The following is a 13,638-nucleotide window of genomic DNA, read 5'->3' on the forward strand; positions in this document are numbered from 1 at the left end:
TTCAATTTTTATGAATGTCTAAACTATTCACGAAATTATTTGACACCCTGTTCGTGTATTAAAGTTTCCCAAACTTTTTGTTCCATCACCGCTTCTTCGAAATTTTTTTCATTCTCATCGCCCCCTCAAGTCAACTCATAGGATCCTATACTAAATTCAAAGCTTCTACCGCCCCCCCCCCGGACTTTTGCATCGCCATCCTGGGGGGCGCTATTGCCCACTTTGGGAAACACTGGTGTATTCGAAAAAAACTGAACTTACAGATAGGAAACATTTTCCGGACTCATTTTATGGCTCAAAAACTCCTTGGAAGTAACCCATTGAATGCAAAACAAAAAGAAGTGAAAGTCTCATCATCAAAAAACATGATGAGATTCATCAAGACAAGACTTTCTTTCCTCAAGGCCTGATGACGTAACCAAGGTCGCAACGTCGTGACGTCACGGGGCCCTCACTTTTCTCCTTCGAGATGATATTATTATCTTCGATTCATTTCCCTATCCAACATCCGAACAAACAAGTCGTCTCTTTCTCTCTCTCTCTCTCTCTCTTTGGAGACAATACACATTTTTCACGTGCAATTTTTCCGTCTGTGCTGGGGTCAACATGAACAACATTCTATTACTTGCGTATTCATGCGTTGTGATCGTGTTTTTTCCTAGCGTCACAGCTACGAATATCGTGAGAATCAGGCACATTGGTCCACGTGATCCTTCAGCAAGAAGAAGTAAGTAATACATATATTAAAAAATATTAAAGAACAATGAAATTCCGTTATAACGGCAGTTCAAAACCGAGAGGGAAAATTGTCGCTATGACGGAATAAGGTAAATTATAAGGGAATATATACATTTTTTTTTGCTCTGTCAGGTTAAAAAATTGTAGAAAATTGCTATTTTACGCAGTGTTTCTTAACCCTTTAACCGGAATAGCAGAAAAAATCAACGAATCTCCCGTTAATGCCACGTCTTTCTTCTTAAGAAGTAAGTTTCAGTTTTCAGCAGGAGAAAGCAGGAATAGAAAATTGCATTCCATTGATAAATCGACTTTACAAAATATCTGTGCTTGTCATTTCTCTATAATACGTTTAAAAATGCAAGATATCTATCTTGTCAATGCCGGTGAGAGGAATGAATTAACTATTTCAGATAATACACATATATAAGAGCTAAAATTAAATTTATAATCCAACAATTTTAATACCGTTTTATGGTTCAGAAGCAAAAAAAGGGCCATAAGAAGGACGGTTCACAATCACGACGAGAATCGCGGCTATAACGGACTTCTCGTTATAAGCGAATTTCCGTTTTTTGCTCTGTCAGGTTATAATATTGTAAAAAATACATACGAACTTTAAATAAGAATAAATAAGGGTTATAATAAGAACTTTTCAAACCGTTCTATGGTAGATATACAATAATAATAATAATAATAATAAATAACGACCGTTCACAATCACGAACAAAATTGTGGCTATTACGAATTTCTCGTTATAAGCGAATTTTGATTTTTGTCAGGTTAAAATATTGAAGAAAGTTGTTGTTTTATCTGCATTAAAGCATCTTTTATAGATGACTTCGTTCTAATATTAACGGACGAACAGAACTCTAGGCATGTGAAATTCATTTTTGGTCTCACAGCAGTTAATTTGATAAGATATTTTTGCATTGAATTTCGTATTATTAAAGCAATTTAGTCGGCGGCCAACTGAACAATCAAGTCTCAATTATTACATCACTGCTCACTTCCATGTCTTCACGGACTCATCAACATTTTTTCACTAATTGGAAAGTTTTCTACACGACTTTTCAGTCATTCGGAAATGACTCTGAGTTGTAAGTTTCGGTACCGTGGTCTGTTAGTCACTTGGAGAAACGGAAGTCTAACAATATCATCAGATAACCCACCATGTGTATGGTGGGAAGCCCAAAAAATAGGAAGAAGGGGTTGAAACAATTTGACTTTTCTGTGCCCATCTTTTGTTCGTAATACCTCAGAGTAATTTTTACGAAAAGCATATGCCATGATACGCGTCACCATGTTCAATTCTTGAAGGAAAAACCGGCGTTTTTGAGAATTCTTTCGACGTTATAGCGAATGCGTTTTAAACTCTCTATAACCGAGTATTTTTCATAGGTTTAACATTTGACAATCACTTACAAATCAGTCGTTAAAGTGAGATTCTCGTTATAAGCCCTACTCGTTATAACGAACGTTTACCGTATGTATAATTTTTGCGTTGATTTAAATAAGTAGTAATAATAATGGGAAAATTAATTATTACATTAGTAGTTTTTTGAGTGGGATCATGTCTATAAAATTTTTTTTTGTAATGCAAGTATGCAGAGTGTGTACACAAAGTATGTTCATTCAGCTAAAATAATGCACGCGGTTAATAATCATTAACCTAGCAATCTTAACGCGCAGCCTAAAGACAAATGTCCCTTCCCCAAAATTATTGAATTCTTCACATACAAAAAATGTACAAGATTTTCAAACATAAATTGAACGTGGAGGCTCCAAACATGCTTGTGCAGTAAAATCTCCGAACTCGTTTAGACGGCCCTGCAGTCAAGTCCGGAAGCCACATAGAGCCGTAAAATACAGTAGAAGTCCGTTATAACCTTACGGCTTATAACGAGTGATTTGCAAGTCATTGCCAAAAAGCTAATTTAAAGAAGCAAAAAAATATTCAGTTATAGTGAGTTGAAAATTAGGAAGCATTTGCTATAATACTAAAAGAATTCTCCTAAAAATGCTAGTGCCCCCCCCCCCCCTCATCAGGAATTGAACATGAAGACTCATATCTTGGCACATGATCCTCGTAAAAATTACTTTGAGGTGTTTCAAACAAAGACTGAACAAAGAAAAGTCATATCTTTTTACCTCCTCTTCTTGTCTTTGGGCTTCCCCACTATGCACATGGGATATGTAATGATTAGAGCCTGGAAGTTAAGGCACTAAAAATGCCTAAAATAGGCACTAAAAAAAGGCGTTTATAATTTTTGGGAGGAAGAAAAAATTACTGTGAAAACAAAGGTATTAAGGGTCCAAAAACTAGCTCAAAAATTGGTTGCACTTAATCCGTTAATTGTTTTAATTATAGTTTACAATAACTGCATTATATTTTTCCGAGTTAAATTGATTTCAAGCCCAAAATAAAATGTTAGTCGACCCTCGGGATTAGGCCAGTTCCAGGGCCACTATTACCAGACGCGGAGCCAATAGAGAAAATTCGCGAATAATTTAATTCTCGTTTATTTGTTGTATTATTTGGAGTAATCATTATCATTTCTATAGTTGAAGCATGGCTATCTTGTTCTATTTTTATGAAATATGTATTACCACGTATGCGGGACTCTTTCAAACGCATTACCCTGAGTGACCGCATATGTCACACACCCCTTGGGGGCGACTCTGGTCAATTTAATCGAATACTAAATATGTAGGTTTAATAAATAGCCATGGTTGTTTGCAATGAATTTATGGTACAAAAAAAAAAATCAAATCAAAACAACATGGGTCCCAGAGCCCTGTCTGCTCCTTCCCCGTCATGACCTCTTAGGACAATCATCGGTCGGCTATACACATACAACGCAGTCCAATGCCTGAGCAAGACATGTAAGAAGCATGTTGAGAAACAAAAATTTCTTAACTTCCTCTACTTTTCACTATAGGCGGTGATAGACTTCGAAAATATCAAAAAAGGCATTTTTACTAAAAAATTTAGAAAATAGACAAAGACATTTATAGCATTTTGTCTGAACTTCCGGGTTCTAGTGATGATTTCATTGGACTTTTGTCACTCCCAGTGTCTAAGACACCAGAACTTGCAGTTTGAAATCGTTTCCAAATGACTGAAAAAATCGTGCTAAAAAAAAAACTTTCCGATTAGCGGGTAAATGTTAACGAGTCCACGCAGCCATGGAAGTTAGCAGTGATATGATAATTGACACTTTTAATTGCTCAGTATGCCGACTAAACAGTTTTGATAATACGAAATTCAATGCCAAAATATTTTACCAAATTAACTGTTGTGAAACCAAATATCGAGTACCGTTCATACGGTTAATATTTGAATGAAGTGATCTAAAAGGTGTCTTAAAATACAGATAAAATAGCAATTTTCTACAATTTTATAACCTGACAGAGCAAAAAATTAGAATTCGTTTATAACGAGAAGTCCGTTATAGTGAGGAACAAATTTTCCTCGTGATTATACGAACTGTCATTTTATTGGTTTTTTGTACATGGACCATAAACTGGTAATAAAATTCTCTGATTAAAAATTTCATTTTAATTTGATCTGCTTAAAACTTTATCATTCATACTCTAGTATACATGTATTGTCACAAATAGTTAATTCTTACTGCTTATTAACCCCCTCACCGGCATTGACGAGATATCTCGCTCTTCTTGAAAGCATTTTAGTTTAAAAATGACAAGCACAGATATTTTCTAAAGCTAATTTTTCAATGAAGTACATCCCGGCTGATCCCTGGAATACATAGTACCGGCTGAAAACTGAAGCGACGTCTAAAAACCACATCATAAAAAAAACACATGTCATTTACCCGGGATTCAGTGATTTTTCCAATGTCAATTAAAGTGTTAAGAAATTCATGTTAAGAAGTTGGTTATGGCTTTTCGGTGCCGGCCCTCCTCGCTATGAATCAGCATTTTTACTGGCCCCTAATGATTTTCTATTGAATTTACAGAGCAGGAAAAAAAATCGATATCCAATCCTCTCAAAGGAAAGTCCGTCTTAACTAACAGGCCCAAACCGGCACAGCCAAATAATTGAAATTGCATAGAGGGTCTCATTGCATTGCGACAAAACATATGCAAAATAAATATATAAAATTTACAAAATTTTAAATTATGTTGTTTAATACTTCGTCACTGTGGAGAGCCCCCCCCCCCCCCCCACGTATCTTTTCGCCCAGAAGCCCATGATGCTGTTAAGATAGCCATTCTGGAAGCTGTTGCTCTTTTAGCCTTCTCTTTCTGAGGGAAGGAGCTTGCATAATTGTAGTTTGTTTAAAAAGTCGCAAGATAATATTTTTGTGCTGCGCCGAAAAATGTTCAAGCTCCCTACTGGCGTCAATAATTGGTTTTAAAGGTCTGTGTATCATCCCGGTGAGAAGCATGCAAGAAATAGCCGTCAAGATATAGCTCAATACTGTGTTTCCTAACCTTTTTGATGTCGCGGAACCCATTCAGTGAAGGTCAAGACATCCCAGATCCCTTGTAAGGAAGGTCAATTTACACGCCACCTCTTCATAAAATCCAGAATATATATTGTTTTTTTATATAATTTGCATACCATAAATAGTTGAATAAATATCAATTTCACAGCACTAATTGTGCTCTTCATGCAATAGTAGAAAACGAACGATCCCGCGGACCCCTTACAAAGTATTCACAGACGTGAACCACATGATCATAGTTCCCATTGAGAGACACGTGGAAATAAATAACAAAAAGAAACTGGATCTCTTATAAAGCAAATAATAGAAAAATGTTTTTAGAACATTATATACATAATTCGTAACTACATACATAATTCATTTGTAATAATACACTGACAATATGCAAATGCAATAATTTGCTGACAATATGCAAATGCAATAATTTGCTGACAATATGCAAATGCAATAATTTGCTGACAATATGCAAATGCAATAATTTGCTGACAATATGCAAATGCAATAATTTGCTGACAATATGCCAATGTAATAATATGCTAATCTTTTTCTTTATTGTAAAATACTTATTGTGAGCATCAGGGGCACCAAATTATGGCTCGCGAGATGTTAATGGTGCTCCCATGGATAGGATGTATATATAATTTTTTTTTACACATTGAGAAAATAAATGCTCCCTCCGGGGAACCCCGTATGGTGAATCATATTTGCCCCGGAGGGGCCCCATATAACTTACTCCCTTATTTTTAATTTTCATGGCGATTTCTTAATTCCTTTGGCTGCATTTTACTGGCGAACAGTCGATCCTAGAGGTATATTTCCAAGGTTCTTAGGGAACCCGTGTTCCCCGCAAGCCTACCGAAAATTAAAAACATATTTCGGTGAGAGAAAATTTGAAATATCGAAAGGAAATATTTTTATATGCTATAATAACCAATTTCTGTTAATTTAATTGGTTTTTGAAGGGTGGTAACTAGAAATTTCTCGGGAAGAAAATTATTGCGCCTTATCAAACCTTTTGTGTCCCTTCAAAGGTCGGTCCTGCGTACGCCGCTGATACACCCCTTGCAACATGAATAACGTATTTGAAGTCTGTACGGTATTCGGATACTTTTTCTAATTGGAAGTATGGCTTTAGGATCAACGGTTCTCCAATAAAATGCGTCAAGGAGAATTAACGAATCGTTCTATATTTTTTAATTAAATTGATGAAGATTATAGGTTTCTGTATTTTTGTTTTGTTTTTTCTCTCGAAAGATTATACGACTGCGTGTTGATTGATCCAGAATATAATGAGATATAGAAAATTATAATGTTGGTATGCGGAACACCAAGACCTCATGATTCATTTAATTTCATGTCTTCAATCGTGAACATGAATCTAAAGCAGTATTTCTCAAATTATAAAGAAAATGAATGACTTAACAGATAACATGTTGCGAAATTATGGTGGAAATCTCAAGTAATTGGAAAGAAAATGGAATTTTTCTATCCGGATATTATGATCATTTTTCTTTCAACACGTAGAAAGATAAGAAACAAAAAAAAAACACATTCAAAACTATCAGTTGGTCAAAGTTCTCTTATAATGGAAACTATCGATGCAATTTCTTTTTTTTTTTAAATAAATGTTCGAAAAATATAAATTGACGCTTCCATTTTTGCTAAAAATGGAAAAAAAAAATATTGAAAACTGCCACATATAATAATATTTCCGGCTTTATTTACACTTTACATTTTGTAATATTTCATCACGTATATAATATTGTTTGTAATTCCATTTTTAATTGGGTTGCTGCATGTTTGAAATATATGACATCCATATTTGTTATGGGCATCTTTTTCTCAGCCACCTCTTTGGGCATTTTGCCTGTTGTGGCGTTGTTTTTGTATTTGTATAAAAAAAATCTTTAACAGAAACCTAATATACAATTTCAAGCGCACACAAACTTTCATTTAGAAACGAGGAAATGAAAAAATTAGTATTGAAATTGATACAAATACAAATACAAATACAAATACAACGCCACAACAGGCAAAATGCCCAACGAGGTGGCTGATAAAAAGATGCCCATAAAAATATGGTTGTCATATGTTTCAAAAATACAGCAACCCAATTAAAAATGCAATTAACACAAATTACAAACAATATATACACCTGATAAAATATTATACAATGCCCATAAAGAATACTTATGGTTGTCTTATTCTAAGAATGGATAGCTTCTCGATTTACCCCAACATGTTTATCGTATTTCTTTTTAAACGTGTCAATTGTGTTACAATTTACTACCCCCGGAGGTTAGCTATTCCATTTATTAACAACCCTATTGGAGAAAAATTCCCTGCGACACCATAACCTTGCATTGTCCCTCACCAATCGATACTGGTGTCCCCTTGTAAAAGCAGTCGATTGGCGGTGTACTAAAAGTTCATGGTCCATCCTATCCATCCCATTGAAAATTTTGAACACTTCGATCATATCTCCTCGACACCTGCGTTCATCCAATGTAAACATATTCAAAAAATGAAGTCTTTCTTCATAACTCAAGCCCTGTGTGCCAATAAGGACACGCGTAGCTCTTCTCTGCACCCCTTCAACCAAGTCTATGTCCCTCTGTAGGTATGGTCTCCAAAACCTTACAGCATACTCCAGTCCAGGACGAACTAAGCCTCGAAAAAGCGGAAGAATGACTTTAGGAGAACGCGAAGAGACCTTTTTGAAAATGAGACCAAGCATTCTATTCGCTTTTTTGACAACCGCTGAACAATGTTCAGAAAACTTAAGTCGATCGTCAATGAGAATTCCCAAATCGGTGACTCTAGTTGCATCCGGGATAGTGACACCATTCAACTCGTAAGAGAACCGTGGGTTGTTCGAACCAAAATGAGCGACCATGCACTTATCTACGCTAAACGTCATGCTCCATTCATTTGCCCATGCTGCAATCTTGTTTAAGTTGGTCTGGAGCAACTCCCTATCGCTTTCATTTCCGATTACCCCCATTAGCTTCACATCATCTGCGAATTTGCTAGTAATTCCATCGATACCCTGATCGAGTTTGTCGATAAAAAGTGAAAAAAGTATGGGGCCAAGGACACTTCCCTGAGGAACTCCACTTGTGACGTCTGTCCAACCAGAGAATTCCCCGTTCACCATAACTCGTTGCGACCTATCTCTTAACCACGATTCTATCCAATTCAGCAAGTTGCCCCCTATTCCAATCTCGTGTAAACGCTTCAAGAGTTTGCCATGTTGGACCCGATCGAATGCCTTCTGGAAATCAAGGTAAACAACGTCGACATTTTTGCTCTTACCCAAAGCCTTAGTCACGTAATCATAGAAGCAAAGGAGGTTAGTTACACATGACTTCCCCTTCCTGAACCCATGCTGATTATCCGACAATACATTATTCTCGTCTATCCACTTCACAAACTGCCTTTTGATGATAATTTCCAAAATTTTCGAGAGGGAGCTCGTCAAACTCACTGGACGATAATTAGACACCACTTCTCTACTACCCTTCTTAAATATAGGAACAACGTTAGCCAGTTTCCAATCTCTCGGGACGATACCCTCAGCAACACTACTCCTGTATATCTGTGCGACTGGCCCCAACAATTCATTAGCACCTTCCCTGAGAACCCTGGGATAGATATCATCTGGTCCTGGTGCTTTGCTTGCACATACATTTCTTAGAAGATTTAGGACCTCCACGTCTTCCACTTGAATATCGTTGAGCGTTTTATTACCCCATGCAACACCCGTATATCGAATATCATTATCTCCATTAAAAACCGACGCGAAAAAGTCATTGAAAGCACTACACATGCCTACATTGCTCTCTACTTTTGAGCCTCCTATCGAGAGGGGGCCAACTGTCCCCTTACATCCATTATTGACGTATCGAAAAAATGATTTTGGGTCAGAGCCAATGTTATCTGCCAACCTAGATTCAACTTGCTTTTTACTATCCCTTATCGCTTTCTTCAACAGTCTTCTTTTATCAGTAAACAATGATAGGTCACCTCGTCCACTTTTATACTCCCTGAATGCTCTTTTCTTTTCAAGATAAAGGTTCCGCACGCTATCCGTGAACCATAGAGGGTGTGATGTACAAACACGCTTTTTTCGAACAAAGGGTATGATGTTGAAAATTTATTTACAAAATGAAAAAGATAACATTACATTTGCTTAAATTATCTCTAATTAATTTTTTTATGAGAGCAGCTATAAAATGTGAAGTAAAATTGCAAAATAGTAAATATCTAAGATTTGAACGCAGTTTGCTGTTGCTCTACAAAACACACACACATTATTATCTTAACTGTACAATGATGTGGATAAAATTGGGAAAAGAATCTGCAAGAAGTTTTGTTTGAAAATCTGAAATTTCATTTATCCAGAGAAAAAAAATATATATTTGGGAGAAAAAAAAATAATTTATCAAAAAAGATTCGGAGAATTGAAAAATACTTATAAAAAATAATAATAATTTAAAAAAACAAAAAATTCCAAAAATTAAAAATAAATTGTAGAAAATTGTTTATAAATCTTAATAAAATTTGAAAATACAAAATTTTAATTACTTAGGAAAAGTATATAGAGTTTATATAAAATTTTAGATATATAAAGATAAAATTTTAAAATAGTAAATTCTAAAAAATGTAAATGATCAATTTTTGATTTTTGAACATTGTAGAATATAAAAAAAAAATTGTATTTTTGATTTAATAATATGAAAACCGAATCTAAAATTCTGAATGAAATCGATTGCAAGACATTCTTAAAATGATCTTTGTCAAAAATTAATATTGGAATTTTTCTAAAAATCTAGACAAGCATTAAAAATGCAAAAAATATATTTATATAGATATGCATAAATTGTAAAGAATATAAATGTTCAATTATTGATTTTGAAATATTTAAAAAAATATACACAGAAATTTGTATTCCTGATTTAAAATTGTAGAAATGAAAAATAAATCAAAACTATAATTATATATATATATATATGACTAAAAAAGATTGCAATATACTCATAAAGTGGGAAGAGAAATATATATAATGACTGATAAATTTTTAATGATACAAAAATGTAATTACTTAAGAAAAATAGAGGTATATATATATATATATATATATATATATATATAGGTAAAAATTTTAGTTTGAATTAAAAAAATGTAATTAAATTTTTTTAAATAATTTGAAAAATGTGTAAATAAATATTCAATTTTTTTTATTTTGAAACATTGTAAACAAAATGTAATGAACTAATGTCAACAAAAACTTTTTCATTTAAAAATATAAAAAAAGTACATAGAAAAACGCATTTTGCATTTAAAAATCTTCAAATGAAAAAAAAAATCACACGATATTTTCGAAATGAGAAAAGTTTGAATTTAAAAGTTAACGAAACGTACACTTGTAGAAATTTTTTATAAAAATTTTAAAAAACTTGAAGAACACAAACGAAAAATATTTGTTTAACGAAAATAAAGTTGTTTAAAAATATAGGTACAGATAAAAATTGTTAGATTTTAAAAGAATATTAATAAATATTCTATCTTTTGATTTTAAAATATCAAAACATCTAAACAAAAATTCGTATTTTTCATTTAAAAATCTAGATATGAAAAAGAACTAAAATTTTTTTCGAATTAAAAAACCTCACGGTATTCATAAAATGGAAAAATTTTGAATTTAAAAATTAACAAAATCAATCGTAGAAAATTTTACTAAAAATTTTGAGCACAAAAGAAAAATAATTATTCATGAAAAATATAGTAGCGTAAAAATATAGGTTTAAATTAAAGTTTTAGTTAAATTAAAAAAAAGCACGAAAAAATATAATAATTAAAAATTTAATTAAAAAAAATATAATAATCGAATAAAATTTCGATTTGTGATTTTGAATTATTAAAAATGTGAACAACAACCAAAAAATTATGATTTAAAAATCTAGAAATGCAAGAGAAACAAAAATTTGAATAAAAAGATTACAAGATATTTATAAATTAGGAAATTTTGGAATTTAAAAAATATAAAAAATATTGTTTAAAATTTTTTCTAAAAATCTAGGGAAAAATTATTTAGGGAAAATACAGTATTTTAAAAGTCTGGGTTTCGGTAAAAGTTTATGCAGTTAAATTTCAGAAGAATATAAATAAATATTCAATTTTTGATCTTGAAGTATTAAAAATGTTGGCAATTTTTTTTTTTAAAAATTTGAAATAAAAAGGAAACGAAATTAAAATTTTGAATATTGAAAAATATTCATAAAATGGAGATTTTTCAGATCAAAAAATACAACATACAAATTGTAGAAAAGTTTTCTAAAAATCTAGAAAAACTTGAAAGATACAAAAAAATATATTTTGCTAAAATATAGTATTTCTTATATTTTAAAAGTATAGGAATAGAAAAAAATAAATATATATATTCAATTTTTGATTTTGAAATATTAAAAAGATATAACAAAATACTTTAACTTCTATCCAAAAAAACCTTAAAATGAAGAAACGGAAACTAAAATTTTAAACAAATCAAGTGAATGCAAAGTATTTTCAAAACGAAACAAAATATATTTTTTTTTTAAATGAATCAAAAATAAAATTTTGAATTATCGCAAATTATTAAAAAAAAGAGAGAAATTTTCGAAAGGAAAAAATGCGATTTGTATACTTTATTCGAATTCTTCAAGAATTACTTAAAACAAAAGAACACAAATCCAGTTTTTCCTGTAAAAACCTTGATAACAAAAACGAAATTACAGGAAAAAAAACAAGTGCAAATACAATAGATACATGAATAACATTATATTAAAAACGCAAGGGAGATCAAAACGCAATTCTAAAGAAAAATTGCGGAGCTCTTTTATTCTTTTAAAATGTTATTTGTGAAAATGGATATTGGAGAAAAAGACGTCATTCCTCAAGGTTGCGGCTGATTTACAAGACTACTTAGTTTTGGTTGATGGATCATAGGTCATAGGCTCCATGGCAGCAACAAGATAGGAAAATCTTTTGTTGCCTTTGTATACTTAAGGGTCACACTATTTTTGATGAATGAAGTAAGTAAAAGTCCTTTGGAAGTCCTGAAAATGCCATTCAAACGATAAAAACTATTCTACTTGAGACAACACGTAAATTTTCATGTGATAGACCTGAAAGTATAGGTTGTCCCGAAAATTCGTAAACAGTTTAAAAATTCACAGAAATTGAAGGAATTGGTATACTTGAATGCGACTTGCAAAAACTTTTTGCCCATCAAGAGGATTTTTTTAATAGAAAAATAAAAAATAAGAATAAGAAGAATAAGAATGAGAATACTAATAGAAAAATTCTCATCAACGGGGATTTCTTTTCGGTATGGAAGAGAAATTAGTTCAAGGTTTTGTCAATGGATGGCGCTGCACGAGGGTTCGGCTGTAATGTGATTGGACCCGAACCTTTCTTTAATCTGTTCTGCGTCTGAAATGTGCGTAAAGCTTCCGGCGGCGATTCGTGGTGGAGGTAAAACCACTTAACCAATAGTGCTTTATCCACCAAATGTCAGCATCGCAATGAAAACCTCGTGTAAGGTTCCTTGTTACACCAGTAGCATTCATCAATTCGAAAGATGTTAAACTTAAGCCCTGCATTTCGTGCACTCTGCTTTGCACATTTTCATAGATTTTCTTTTTTAGCGCCCTCTATTGACAAAAATTTGAACCAATTTTTTTCCTGTAACAAAATTAAATTCTCCTTCGTGAGAATAGCTTTATCGTACACTGCGTTCAAATACACTAATTACATCAATTTTTAATATTTTTTAAACTATTTACGAGTTTATGGGGCACCCTGAAAGCTTTAAATTAATTCGGAGTTTAAATACTCGGTAAAAATTGTAGTTATATTATTTAAGAATCCTCTTATACTCTAATCGAAAATAGGTGGCAATTGGTGAAGGCTTCGCAATTTCAAATGTGGCAGCTACAATGCGGATTAGGAAAATTTTAAAAGTCGCTTGAAGGGATAAGGGAATGTTCGGCTTTTGCTCTACTGATACGATAAAAAAAAAACTATCTATTACATATTTGACACTATATCTGCATAAATAACATGATCCGTATACGGAACATTTCCGTATTTTTCAGTAATTTTTTCCCTCCTCAACTTGTAAGGAGTCTCATACCATTTAACATGGTCAGAAAGCCTTAAAAACGACGCTCTAGTAGAAATACCATAGAAAATATTCCATTGAGATTTAGTTCAAATTCCATATACATGTTTTTTCCATGAAGACTTCAATACCTATGTTTCAAACGTTAAGAAAAAAAAAATTATTAACAATTTGCGTGCATGATAAAATAGCATGGCTTCAATGTAACTGAATAAAAATCAATTCAAATTCGGGACAAATTGAAAAAATTAAATATATTTTTTT

General features: G+C 32.5%; 1 protein-coding gene across 1 annotated transcript in view; it reads left to right on the plus strand.

Annotated features, from left to right (window-relative positions):
• Positions 1 to 498: 498 nt before the first annotated feature.
• The window catches only part of LOC149083954 (transforming growth factor-beta-induced protein ig-h3-like), a 70,155-nt gene continuing 57,015 nt past the window's right edge, over positions 499 to 13,638 (plus strand). Inside the window, exon 1 of the mRNA XM_089234328.1 lies at positions 499 to 727. Coding sequence (XP_089090454.1) covers positions 607 to 727 — 121 coding nt within the window. The 5' untranslated portion in view covers positions 499 to 606. The remainder of the gene's footprint in view (positions 728 to 13,638) is intronic.

The sequence above is a fragment of the Pholcus phalangioides genome, unplaced genomic scaffold, assembly GCF_987345545.1.
Source record: "Pholcus phalangioides strain wild (caught in Gottingen) unplaced genomic scaffold, Ppha-v1.0 ptg000008l_1, whole genome shotgun sequence".
Taxonomy (NCBI): Eukaryota; Metazoa; Arthropoda; class Arachnida; order Araneae; family Pholcidae; genus Pholcus; species Pholcus phalangioides.